Here is a 14,268-nt window from a genome sequence, read left to right as displayed (position 1 = left end):
CTTTGGCAGTGACTACAGCCTCAAGTCTTCTTGGGTATGAAGCTACAAGTGTGGCACACCTGTATTTGGAGAGTTTCTCCCATTCTTCTCTTCAGATCCTCTTTGTCAGGTTGGATGGGGAGCGCTCCTGCATAGCTATTTTCAGGTCTCTCCAGAGATGTTCGATCGGGTTCAAATCCAGACTCTGGCTGGGCCTTTCAAGGGCATTCAGAAACTTGTCCCGAAGCCACTCCCACGTTGTCTTGGTTGTGTGCTTAGGGCCGTTGTCCTGTTGGAAAGTGAACCTTCGCACCAGTCTGAGGTCCTGAGTGCTCTGGAGCAGGTTTTCGACAAGGATCTCTCTGTACTATGCTCCGTTCATCTTTCCCTCGATCCTGACTAGTATCCCATGCCCTGCCGCTGAAAAACCGCCCCACAGCATGATGCTGCCACCACCATACTCCACCGTAGGGATGGTGCCAGGTTTCCTCCAGACGTGACACTTGGAATTCAGGTCAAAGAGCTCAATCTTGGTTTCATCAGACCAGAGAATCTTGTTTCTCATGGTCTGAGAGTCTTTAGGTGCCTCTTGGCAAACTCCACGTGGGCTGTCATGTGCCTTTTACTGAGGAGTGGCTTCCGTCTGGCCACTCTACCATAAAGGCCTGATTTGTGGAGTGCTGCAGAGATGGTTGTCCTTCTGGAAGGTTTTCCCATCTCCACAGAGGGACTCTCGAGCTCTGTCAGAGTTACCATCAGGTTCTTGGTCACCCCCCTAGCCAAGACCCTTCTCCCTGATAAGCTCAGTTTGGACGGGCGGCCAGCTCTAGGAGAGTCTTGGTGGTATCAAACTTCTTCCATTTAAGAATGATGGAGGGGACTGTATTCCTGGGGACCTTCAATGCTGCAGATATTTTTTGGTCCCCTTCCCCCGATCTGTACCTCGACACAATCCTGTCTTGAAGCTCTACGGACAATTCCTTCGACCTCATGGCTTGTTTATCTCTGACATGCACTGTCAACTGTGGGACCTTTAATAGACAGTTGTGTGCCTTTCCAGATCATGTCCAATCAATTGAATTTACCATCATGTCCAATCAAGTTGTAGGATCATCTCAAGGATGATCAATGGAAAAAGGATGCACCTGAGCTCAAATTCAAGTCTCATAGCAAAAGGTCTGAATATTGTTTGTTATATATATTACATTTGCAAAAATGACTAAAAACCTGTTTTCACTTTGTCACTATGCGGTATTGTATGTAGATTGCTGAGGATTTAAAAAAAATTCAATCCATTTTAGAATAAGGACTTTAACGTAACAAAATTTGGAAAAAGTCAAAGGGTCTGAATACTTTCCGAATGCACTGTAAATAACAATATGTTTACAACATCTCCCATATTTCAGACCGACTAATTAAAGGCCAAGTACATTGATGTCCCCTCAGCCTGTATCTGTCTCTCAGAGGTACAGTACAACGTGCCACTGCTCTCCACTAGTGTGGCACCGCGTGGTAAATGAACCAGCAATCTGCCATGTGTTCACTGCCTCTCCCACAGACACTTTCAGAGAACAACATACTGTATATGGAGACAAAGTAGGAGTGCTGATCTAGGATCAGGTCATCCCTGTCCATGAAACTGGTCTTTAATCAGAAAATTCCACACAGCGTCCCACTGAGATGAGTGACAACCCCAGTAGTAATGAAATGATTAGCACGTGCGTCACACATCCGACAATGAAATGTCCCACTGACATCCTTACAGATAAAGAAAAGAATCATTCTGTGGACGCAGCTAGTTTTGTTGTAGTTTATGTTGAGATGAACACATATTAGCCATGTCACACAGAGTGGAGGGAATATGACACCACAGCGAGACAAGCGGACAAAGCCATAATTGTCTAATGTGGGTGTTTAGAGGTGGTGGCATCTGTGTCAGATGAGCCACATCAGTCCCAAATTACCCATTAGTGAGGGGATGTGATTGGGGATGAGGTGGCCACTGTCACACAGAAAGAGCCATCAGGACAAAGTGTGTGTGTGTGTGTGTGTGTGTGTGTGTGTGTGTGTGTGTGTGTGTGTGTGTGTGTGTGTGTGTGTGTGTGTGTGTGTGTGTGTGTGTGTGTGTGTGTGTGTGTGTGTGTGTGTGTGTTCAGGAAAGAGCAACCAGCTGCTGGGTTTGTCTACTGGTGCGGGTGTGTGTTATTACATCCATATTACAGCCAAGATTACAGTCCCACAGGCAGGCAGGCATTCCCTGACTCACTTCATTTGTCAACTGTCTTACATTTGTAAACTAATCAATGGAGTTGATTAAAATACTATGGGCCAATTTGGATTTTACTAAACCTTTGCAGATGTGCACACATCTCTTTATTCCGGAGAGAATCTAACCAGAAGAGATATGTGATGAAAGGGGGAATGATGATGTATGCACGTGCATGAGGGCAAACACACCAGAGCAGCAGCCCCCTCTCCTTCTGCCTCTGTTCTCTTCCTAATTAAACCGCCGTCACATAGCCTTCCAGTGGGGGGATGGATTTAGCATTTCAGAAGCTGTAAAACAATCACTGTTCTATAAAGCCCACTCGTAAACCTCAACACCCACTTAACACTGTTCTCTGAGCCGGTATACAGACTTGACGGTACAGAAAGAAGCAATTTGTCTCCAAAGAGAGCACATGTGAGGGAGAAAGAGAGAGAGAGAGAGAGAGAGAGAGAGAGAGAGAGAGAGAGAGAGAGAGAGAGAGAGAGAGAGAGAGAGAGAGAGAGACGAGAGACAATAAAAGCAGAATGGATGGAGTCAATGCAGACATCAGCTGTGTTCTTTAAGTGAATCAGAGCTTGGAAACGGGCTGTCGTGCCTTAGTCCCAGAGAGTCTCTCTGCTCTCTTAAAGGAACGGTACGCACGACGCACGCCACAGCCTTCTTTACCATCTTATTGACTAGCTGCCAGTACACTGGGCTCTGAAGTCTCTCCCAGAGAAGAACACTCTCCTATCACCGCTAATAGAGCACTCACAAGCGCCTGTACATGCACTGAGTAGTTGAGTGGCTGAGTGAAGACTTAATCAAGCTAAAACAGAGGTAGATTGGCCCAATCAAAAGTACTGGATGTATCCTATCTTCAAGAACATGAGCAGATACTGACTGACAAAGATCAAGATTTGAGTTGTTTTGCACCTTACTTTGTGGAATAATCTCCAAAACTCTCTAAAAGTGGATGTTTTGGTGCCTCTAGGGATATTCAGACAGCTGATTGATGACATTTTTTACTGAAGTTTGTTTTCTTTGATTGTGTTTTGATAATCTGTTTTGCTTTTGTAATATATGTATATTTTTTGCAATTACTAGGGCTCATCTGAAAAATAGTCTTTGGTCTCAGAATGACTCCCTGTCAAAATAAAGGTTAAATTAAAAACATTTTTTTTTAAACATTGACACTAATTTTCACTGAATTAGTGAGTCTAAATGATCAAAATCCACCATGATGAGACCACATGGGAGCATATCAGAGCTAGTTTTCCAGTTAGATGACTTTGTTCTTCCTCTCCGTTGACTTCCTTACATATGGTTATTGATCATTCAGATGAAATGCTCAGTCTTGTCTACACTTGTCCAGAGGGATCAGAGATGTTACATCTGAGCAGAGAACAGATATTGAATAACTTGTCTCAACAAGACTTAAACACATGGAACGGCTCAGCTTCAAAGATTCAACAATGTACACGAGACAGATCGAGAGAACCGTGAATCATTTTCAGGAATAACATAGAGAGGGATGGAGAACCAGGATGAACATACTCTCACAGCATTTAAATGCCTTTCAAACTTTAAAACGTCAAGCTAGCACTGGTCAGAACCAGTGTGCTTACGTACAACATTCTGATATGTTGTATACTTTTTAAGTTATACATTTTTGTGTACTTTTGTCCTCCATCCACTTTCATGGGATTTCCTCAACATTCTAAAAGTCCCATTGTGACATCACTCACTTCCAACTTTCCATTCACTGTAAATGCAACCATGCAACTTCTGACACAAATCAGCTACTTTGACCACTTTGCCTTTCTCCCCCCAAAATTAGCACTTTCCCAACAAGTTAGATGAAACGTTCTATGGTATGACATCTTCGTCTCCTTCTCTGCTATTAAAATCAGCATTTTCCCCAACTTTTAGCAAATATCTCTTCTCCAGACCATTTCCGGAGACCTTCTCCCTTACCTCACCTCGCTCATCAACTCATCCCTGACCGCTGGCTACGTCCCTTCCGTCTTCAAGAGAGCGAGAGTTGCACCCCTTCTGAAAAAACCTACACTCGATCCCTCCGATGTCAACAACTACAGACCAGTATCCCTTCTTTCTTTTCTCTCCAAAACTCTTGAACGTGCCGTCCTTGGCCAGCTCTCCCGCTATCTCTCTCAGAATGACCTTCTTGATCCAAATCAGTCAGGTTTCAAGACTAGTCATTCAACTGAGACTGCTCTTCTCTGTATCACGGAGGCGCTCCGCACCGCTAAAGCTAACTCTCTCTCCTCTGCTCTCATCCTTCTAGACCTATCGGCTGCCTTCGATACTGTGAACCATCAGATCCTCCTCTCCACCCTCTCCGAGTTGGGCATCTCCGGCGCGGCCCACGCTTGGATTGCGTCCTACCTGACAGGTCGCTCCTACCAGGTGGCGTGGCGAGAATCTGTCTCCTCACCACGCGCTCTCACCACTGGTGTCCCCCAGGGCTCTGTTCTAGGCCCTCTCCTATTCTCGCTATACACCAAGTCACTTGGCTCTGTCATAACCTCACATGGTCTCTCCTATCATTGCTATGCAGACGACACACAATTAATCTTCTCCTTTCCTCCTTCTGATGACCAGGTGGTGAATCGCATCTCTGCATGTCTGGCAGACATATCAGTGTGGATGACGGATCACCACCTCAAGCTGAACCTCGGCAAGACGGAGCTGCTCTTCCTCCCGGGGAAGGACTGCCCGTTCCATGATCTCGCCATCACGGTTGACAACTCCATTGTGTCCTCCTCCCAGAGCGCTAAGAACCTTGGCGTGATCCTGGACAACACCCTGTCGTTCTCAACTAACATCAAGGCGGTGGCCCGTTCCTGTAGGTTCATGCTCTACAACATCCGCAGAGTACGACCCTGCCTCACACAGGAAGCGGCGCAGGTCCTAATCCAGGCACTTGTCATCTCCCGTCTGGATTACTGCAACTCGCTGTTGGCTGGGCTCCCTGCCTGTGCCATTAAACCCCTACAACTCATCCAGAACGCCGCAGCCCGTCTGGTGTTCAACCTTCCCAAGTTCTCTCACGTCACCCCGCTCCTCCGCTCTCTCCACTGGCTTCCAGTTGAAGCTCGCATCCGCTACAAGACCATGGTGCTTGCCTACGGAGCTGTGAGGGGAACGGCACCTCAGTACCTCCAGGCTCTGATCAGGCCCTACACCCAAACAAGGGCACTGCGTTCATCCACCTCTGGCCTGCTCGCCTCCCTACCACTGAGGAAGTACAGTTCCCGCTCAGCCCAGTCAAAACTGTTCGCTGCTCTGGCTCCCCAATGGTGGAACACACTCCCTCACGACGCCAGGACAGCGGAGTCCATCACCACCTTCCGGAGACACCTGAAACCCCACCTCTTTAAGGAATACCTAGGATAGGATAAAGTAATCCTTCTCACCCCCCTTAAAAGATTTAGATGCACTATTGTAAAGTGGCTGTTCCACTGGATGTCATAAGGTGAATGCACCAATTTGCAAGTCGCTCTGGATAAGAGCGTCTGCTAAATGACTTAAATGTAAATGTAAATGTAAATAACTGCTGTTTTGACCACTCCCCCAACAAGTCAGACAAAAACTCAGTGTATGAAATCTCTACTTCTCTATGTTTCAAATCTGAAAACACATTAGAAGTAGCTTCTACCAATCAATAGATAGAGATGTTTAAAGTAACCCATCAACTGTCATTATAGAAGCATTAAGTCATGTCAGAAGCTAGCAAATTCATTTCTTACCAACAACACCTGCAAATTCAAATAAAACTAAACCGCATTTTGAAGTGCACTTTCCTTGCTTTGTCCATCAACACTATAATGAATCTAGCAAATAAGTGGTGTGGGTCAGTGTGGAGTATTTATTTAGTTTCATAGCGTAAACATTTGTTAGCATGTTTCTCACACTGGCTTTAGCCACGGAGGGAGCAGGCCTGCCAAGGCAAGTTTTACCTAGCAACACGTGCCTCGAAGGAAGAAGACTCTCCATAGCGCAAAAAATTCCCATGATTTGTGAATCTGTTTCGGACCGAACAGCTAGCATTAACATTTCTAATGCTTCCTCAGTCAGGACAACCTGAAATGATACAGAGAAGATTTCTAATGCTCACTAGCTTCAGATTTCTAATGCTCACGAGCTTCATCCTCCTCCTCAAGATCATGACCGGTGCTCTAAATAACTCAACTGGCTAGTTTGCCTGTCTGCAAATAAAAGGGCGGGCTGTACATTGATCCTGCTGCCCTGATTGGATAGAGCGAAGCAGTCTCCGCTCACTTGCTTCATATTCTGCTCGATAACTTCTCATCGCACTTCGTTCAGTTTTCACACGCAACAACTGTAGTTTAGACTCACACCACAACCACATAACTATTGACCACACAACTACTGAACCACCCAACTATTGGCCACAACCACACAACTACTTACCACAACTACACAACTACTGACCACAACTCAACTACAGACCACAAATACTGAACCACGCAATTACTGACCACAACCACAAAATGACTGACCACAACCACACACCTACTTACCAAAACTACTGACCACAGCTAATGACCACAACCACAAAACTACTGACCACAACAGAACACAATTACTGACTACAACTACTGACCACAACTATTGAACCACACAACTACTGAACCAAAACTACTGACCACACCTACTCACCACAACCAGGCTATACTAACTTCCACAACAGAACACAACAACTGACCACAACTATTGACTACAACTACTGACCACAACCACACAACCAGTAAACACAACCACAAAACTACGGACCACAACAGAACACAACTACTGACCACAACTATTGATCACAACTACTGAACCACACAACTACTTACTAAAACTACTGACCACACCTACTGACCACAACCAGGCTATCCTAACTTTTCATCTACCTAGTTTTTCAACTATAATCAGACACCACCATTACTAATGCTACTATAAGGTATTTTAAAACCATACATTCTTTAATACAAGCTAGCAAACAGACCAATGTACTCTTCAGTGACCACTGTTATCCCTAAAGAGTTTATTTATTAGATAGAACTACAGTTAGCTGTCAATAGGTCTACATACAAACCTATTCTACATACTCCTTCAACTACCACAAAAATATGTTTAAAGATCTGCCCTTACTAGATGCATAATCATATTTCTCTCCCCAAATACAAGCATGATAAGTTCTAAATTATTCGATCATCATTCAACTAAAATCAAACTTAATTTATAACTGTACGTTTTACAAAATGATGTTGTGTATCTATTTATCTGAAATGATTCAGGATTTCACATGATGGAGAATACAGATATGCATCTGTTGGTCACAGATACCTAAAAATGGGCCTCAGGATCTTGTCATGGTATTTCTGTGCATTCAATTTGCCATCGATAAAATTCTATTGTGTATTCGTTGTCCGTAGTTTATGCCTGCCCATACCGTGACCCCACCGCCACCATGGGACACTCTGTTCACAACGCTAACATCAGCAAACTGGTCGCCCACACGACACCATACACATGGTCTGCAGATCAGATGTGAGGCTGGTTGGACGTACTCCATAGATTAGGGCTTAATTTTTATTATTTCAAATGACTGATTTCCTCATATGAACTACAACTCAGTAAAATCTTTGAAATTGTTGCATGTTGCGTTTTTACTTTTGTTCACTATAGTCACCAAATGGTTGTAGGTTCTACAAATAAACACCCCAAATGGTTGTAGGTTCTACAAATAAACACCCCAAATGGTTGTAGGTTCTACAAAAACCTTACATTTTCTACCAGGTAGATACTTCTAGAATAAGGTGTGTGTGGAGAGGGTGGGCAATAGTTTGTAAACAACAACACTGCATAAAGGTTTGATTGAATTTGGCCCTCGGGCTAGAGGGTGTGTTAAGAAAGGGGGTGCATGTTCAGAACTGTGTGCTACGTTAAATGAAACAGAAACTGTAATTTTCTGAACGGCCAATTGAAAAATGTTGTGACTATGGTGGCCCCAAGGGACGAATATCGTATGGTGTGGTATTTCAAATGGTCACACCCATATTGATCAGGCCACACCTTGCCAAACCCACCAAAATGGAGCAAACATACCTCAAATGCTTTTGAAAAAAACGGTGGGCACTGTTTTGGGGAAACGTGTCGTTTAGTACAAAATGTTGCGCAACGTAGCAAAACGCCGACGCGAACTAAACTCACCCAGGGTGTATTCCAGTTGAGGGTGTGTTAGGTTGTGTTATGTCTCACCTGGGATGGGGATGACGGGGATGTTCTCATTGGCCACCACCCTGGGAGAACTACTGTCCTCCACATAGAAGTGAGCTGTCTGGAAAAACCTCCTGTAGACAGACACAGAGGAGAGGAAATAGTTAACCCAACATAAACATTAGTACACCACAGAAGAGAGGAACATGATGCCGAGTACCGTCGGTACCACATCGAAAGAGGCCACGTGTATCAGCACAGCTAAATATCCCCATACTTCACACTTTAACATTCATTTGCACCAAACATTTTGTGTCCAAACAAAAAATGACCATGTGATTTTGATTTCCAACTTCACAAACATAACTTTATTAAATTGTTGCATATACTAATAGTAATTGCAGCACTCTTTTTGGTGCCTTGTCTGCAGCATGGTGGCCAGGTGTACTTGTTAGAGGGCATGTCGCTAATTGCCATGTCCTATTATCTTTAAATGGGGTGTGGGTTGGGTGATACCACCTCTGTCCAGCAGAGGGGAAAATGATCGTTTTGACCACTGTGAGCTAGCTAACACAAAACAGCCTAGAGAGAGTTGACACCCCATCCATGACAGGTTAAAACAGCAGAGCGGTGAAGTGCAATTCCATGGTAACAGAGTGACACGGACTTATATTTTTTTACTTTAAAATGTATGTCAAACAAAAAACAATCATTGTGGGCCTCCCGAGTGGCACAGCGGACCGAGGCACTGCATCACAGTGCTTGAGGTGTCACTACAGATCCGGGTTTGATCCCAGTCTTGTCACAGCCGACCTTGACTGCGGCGGCGCACAATTGGCCCAGAGTCATCCGTGTTAGGGGAGGATTTGGCCGGCCGGGATTTCCTTGTTAATTTCCGCTCTAGCGACTCCTTGTAGCGGGCCAGTTGCCTGCAAGCTGACTTTGGTTGCCAGCTAGACAGTGTTTTGTCTGACAGATTGGTGAGACTGGCTTCCGGGTTAAGCGAACAATGTGTCAAGAAGCAGTGCGGCTTGGCATGGTTGTGTTTCAGAGGACACTTGGCTCTCGACCTTCGTATCTCCCAAGTCTTGTCAGTTACAGTCTTGTCCCATCGCTGCAACTCCCGTACGGACTCAGGAGAGTGGCGAAGGTCGAGCGCCGTGCATCCTCCAAAACACGTGCGCCCCGCCACAGGAGTCGCTAGAGCGCGATGGGACAAGGACATCCCGGCCGACCAAACCCTCCCCTAACCCGGACTTCTCCCACATGTGGACCTCTGACATTATTTATAAAGAGCAATCTATGAATATGGTTTTTGAACATTATAGTTTGTTTACAAACATAACAGCTGCATTTTTTTTGTTTATGGTTGACACAGCTTGTTGGCCATTAGACAATCTACATTTCTCAACAAGTTCAAAGCATGTGAATACTGATATTTCCGACTTCACTGGTAATTACCATCTTCCCACTTGGTTATGAATGCAGCATACCCTTATGGCTTCAGTTAACCCTTCATTTGAGTTGCATACTCTGTTCTGCTTTGTATATCTGTTTTTACATTTAAGTTTTCTTTTTATTTATTTACAGACCTTATAGTTCTCTTTTTGTGCAATATGGTTTTAGATTTCTCTTACTTTGTAAACCACATCAAGTTTAGGAAAATAAACCGCCTAATAATTGCATTGCACACAACTCAGATGTCTCTCGTTGACTGCTTGGTTCGTCCCTTACACAGTTCTCATTGTAATTACATAATTACAACCTGTTTTTACCCCTGTGAGTTATCTAACACAAAATAGCACAGAGAGAGTTAACACTCCTTCAATGACAGGTTAAAACATCTTCATTCAGCTCCCGAGTGGCGCAGTGGTCTAAGGCACTCAAGCATTGCAGTGCTTGAGGCGTCACTACAGCCCCAGGTTCGATCGCAGGCTGTGTAACAGCCAGATGTGACCGGGAGACCCATGAGGCGGTGCACAATTGGCCCAGCGTCGTCCGGGTTAGGGGAGGGTTTGGCCTGGCCGGGATTTCCTTGTCCCACCGTGCTCTAGCGACTCCTTGTGGTGGGCTGTGCGCCTGCAAGCTGACCAATCATTGCAAAGTTAAATCAAACCATACAAAGTTAATCAAACTATGGACAGTGACCACTTTTAACAATGTCCACTTAACATTTGACAAAAACATTTGACAAAAACACATTTACAGTGCAGTTCCATGAGAACAGAGTGACGCTGAGACTCCGATTTTTTTTTATGTCAAGCAAAAACCAATGATTGAAAAGTTAAACACACCAGGGACTACTTTTGAACCATTTCCATGGACATTTTTACAAAACACATTTACTTGAAAAACAGTGCAGATGCAAAGTTTGGTAAAAGAATGACGGTTTGTGCTGTTTGTGCCTTCAGTCTGTTACCGAACTTTGCATATGCACTGTTCTTCAAGTAAATGTGATTTGTAAAAATGTGGAACTGCCCTGAATATAACTACACCGACAGAGCTGGCAGATAAACTACACCTGAAAGCCCCAGAGTGGTTAGAACCAGCCCTAAATACAAACCTGCTGATGTCACACAATTATGACTCAGTAGATGACAACCACCAGACACAACAACACCCTGCTATTACAGGGGGAAAAGTACACATGCACGCAAACTACCTCCTGTAAAGACACACAGTGAGCTGACCATTAGGAACAGGTAAGCAACAACACTGACCCCGGGACAAACACCATGCTACATTTAGCCCTGGCCCCTGAGTCACACTGCCGGACGACAGGCAAGGCACAGCAGAGACTAAATACAGCAGGACTATATACAGCCCTGGCAGCCTCTCTGCCTCCAACATGTACACACAAGCACGATCCCTCAATGACTAGCCAGTCGACTAGCCTTGAGAAGTTGTTCTAAAGTATTTCTCTGAAGCTTGCGTTTAGTCCTTTTTTTCAAATGTCACCCAACATATTCTGTCTAGCAGCTTGAGAGAGAGGGGAAGACAGACAGCGAGGAGAAAAGGAGTGCTGCAGTAGTAGTAGGAGTCCCTCTCTAACCTCACAGAGCCTTCACCTGCACTCACACAGAATCAAGTCAATTCCATATACACCAGCTTTTCCCATCTGGGTTCCTCCTACCAGTATGTCTACTGACATTCCCCTACCAGTATGTCTACTGACGTTCCCCTACCAGTATGTCTACTGACATTCCCCTACCAGTTTGTCTACTGATGTTCCCCTACCTACCGGTACTTGATGCAGAGGAGAGAGCAGATGCTGGTCATTCTGGTCGAGAGAGAGTAGGAAAAGAAAACAGGAGTGTGGCCTAATGGCATTTGCAGAAGGAGAGGAAGGGAGCGAGGAAGAGAGAGAGGGAGAGAAAGCGAGTGTGAGTGAGTGAGTGGGAGAGAAAGACAGAGAGAGAGTTGAATTGAGAGGGAAATAAAGAGAGAAAGAGAGAGAGACTGAATAAATGAGGGGAGGGTCTCCCCTAGCTTGCGTCATACCCTTGTCCCCTTCAATCCCTGCCCCCCTGGCCAATTACTCCCTGAGGGGGAATGTGTGGTGTGGCGAGCTAACTAACCAGCCTCTCAATACCACCTCGCCTTACACCGGGGGAGGGGGGAACCCCACCAGAGAGATAGAAAGGGGGATGGATGGAACGAGGGAGGGAGGGAGGGTTAGAACTAGAAGAATGTCTCACTGGACTCTCAACGCTTCCCATACTTGAGGAAGAGGGCCCCCATTCAAAAATAGATAGAGTAGGATGGAAGGAAGTCATGGTAGAAGGAGTCCTTTTCATTGGACTAAATTATCCGCCAGTCCAAACAGCCTGGTCCACCTCTTTCCCTAGCAACCCCTGACTCTGAGTGGTTACTGAGAATCACTCTCCCCTACCGGAGTTAAATATAGATGTATTGTTTACCCCGTTAAACCTCTGTGAAACATCTGTGAGATCCCTCCAACTAGGACCACATCCTCAAGCCAAACAGATGGAGCCCTCCCCTTTAATAGCAAAAACTGTCTTTTGACACACAACTCAGATCACGAAGACGAATACGAACATCAAATCGAGTGTTGAGGTGAAATAAATGTCATCTAATCAGTGATCACGTCGTATTCGCTGTAGTAAAAACAGATATAAAGTGATGCTGAGCTAATGACGACCATGTAGGCATTTCGCCAATTATGAATAGCTATAGTGTTCTGAAAAATCTATTTCAATCTCCTCCATTGCATGGTCTCCTTCCCTTCTGACCGAGCAGGGATGGGGGAGTGAAAGGGATGAGAGGAGAGGAAGGAGAGAGTGAACGGGTCGAGCTGGTCTTTCATCAGATCCTGTTCCCTCAGGGGAGAAAGCCATTGTCTGGGAGGTGTCAGCTCTCGTCACCACCACAGCCCAGAGAGGGAGACAGACAGACTTTCCCTGTCACATCCCACACACTCCCCCTGCTACTCTCCCTCTCCCATCACATACCACCCCGGCACTCATTCACGAGATCTATCACTCACTCACAGATGTATTAATTACTATTCCATGGAGCTGATCATCCTCTATTTTCCTCATTCCAACATTCACATCATTGGCTCGCTCTCTCACGCACTCTCACAATGGCATCACCAGTACCAGTGAGAGGGAGCCATAGTTACACATTGAACTCAGAAAGCACATCAAACCTTACATTTCCATCGTAAAAAAAAAATCATAAAATCCGGCCAAGCTTTTGCTCCTATGAAACAGCTCAAGGCAGAGCGGGTGTATAAATAAATCAAGCACAATACACGGAGCTCAAGTAATGATCCATTGTGCTGTATAGTGTATTAGGCTGCAGTAGGCAGCATGTGTAGCCAATCGTTAGCCTGTCCTGTGTAATTACTGGGGTTGAGAAAGAAAGTGGTGTGTGCGTGTGGTTGGCATCACACTGCAGATGAACACACAGCTGGGCCCCCTCCCGGCACCATGGCCCCTGTGGGCTGGCCCCCCTGCAGAGATGAGCGTGATAGGGAAGGGGGAGGAGAGAGGTATGAGGAATGGAGGGAGGAGAAAGGGAGGATGAGAGGGAGGGCTGCCAAAAAAAAGCAGTCGTCCTCCACCAAGTAGGTTCCCGGGGGCCAGAAGCGTGCGGATGCGCACGCGCCCTGGAAAGTAGATGTCCCCAGTGCGCAAGAGGACAGGTCACCCCACTCCGAACAGGAGTGCGTGTCTGTGAGGACCACTAGGCCCCGGGGCCAGTGTGATTAGGTAAAGGAGAGAGAGGAGGGCTATCTGTTTCTGTGACAGAGTTGTAGAGGAATGAATTGACAGCTGTGACTGAGCAGAGCAGTGGGGAGGAGGAGATAAAAGGGACCCCTAATCACTTAGAGTGGAGGACAATATGGTGCAACTCAATCTTCTGCCCTGAGAAGGCTTTCATTGTCTTATAGTGGCAAACCAGACAAATGTTAAAGACACAGTTTTTCTGAGCTCATTAAGCAAGATTGGTTAAGAGAGACACTACCACCCACCCACCCACCCACCCACCCACACACACACACAGTAATAATATAATATCTTACTTCCAGTAGACCAGGACAGCCAGTAGCATGATGAGGCAGAGCAGAGTGAGCGCAGAGACCACCACCAGGGGGAGGATCCACTCCATCCTGCCCACCCCGGGGTGAGGGCTGCGGGTCATGTTGGACACACTGGTCCTGTCTGGAGGGGTGGGGGTGGAGGGATGGAGGTGGAGACTTACAAACAAAACACTTCAACACATTCACATACAAAACACTTTAAAGCTTGAATCCTTAATAA

At 45.7% G+C, this 14,268-nt stretch overlaps 1 protein-coding gene across 1 annotated transcript in view; it reads right to left on the bottom strand.

Moving 5' to 3' along the window:
* The window catches only part of LOC118388806 (receptor-type tyrosine-protein phosphatase gamma-like), a 309,742-nt gene that overhangs the window by 18,843 nt on the left and 276,631 nt on the right, over positions 1-14,268 (bottom strand). Inside the window, exons 13-14 of the mRNA XM_035778287.2 lie at positions 14,031-14,169; positions 8,522-8,613 (exon numbers count right to left, since the gene is read on the bottom strand). Of these exons, the coding sequence (XP_035634180.1) occupies positions 8,522-8,613; positions 14,031-14,169 (231 nt within the window). The remainder of the gene's footprint in view (positions 1-8,521; positions 8,614-14,030; positions 14,170-14,268) is intronic.

Source organism: Oncorhynchus keta, chromosome 10 (assembly GCF_023373465.1).
Source record: "Oncorhynchus keta strain PuntledgeMale-10-30-2019 chromosome 10, Oket_V2, whole genome shotgun sequence".
NCBI lineage: Eukaryota > Metazoa > Chordata > Actinopteri > Salmoniformes > Salmonidae > Oncorhynchus > Oncorhynchus keta.
Note: the sequence above shows the minus strand (reverse complement) of the source record. Positions and strands in the feature narration are given on the sequence as shown.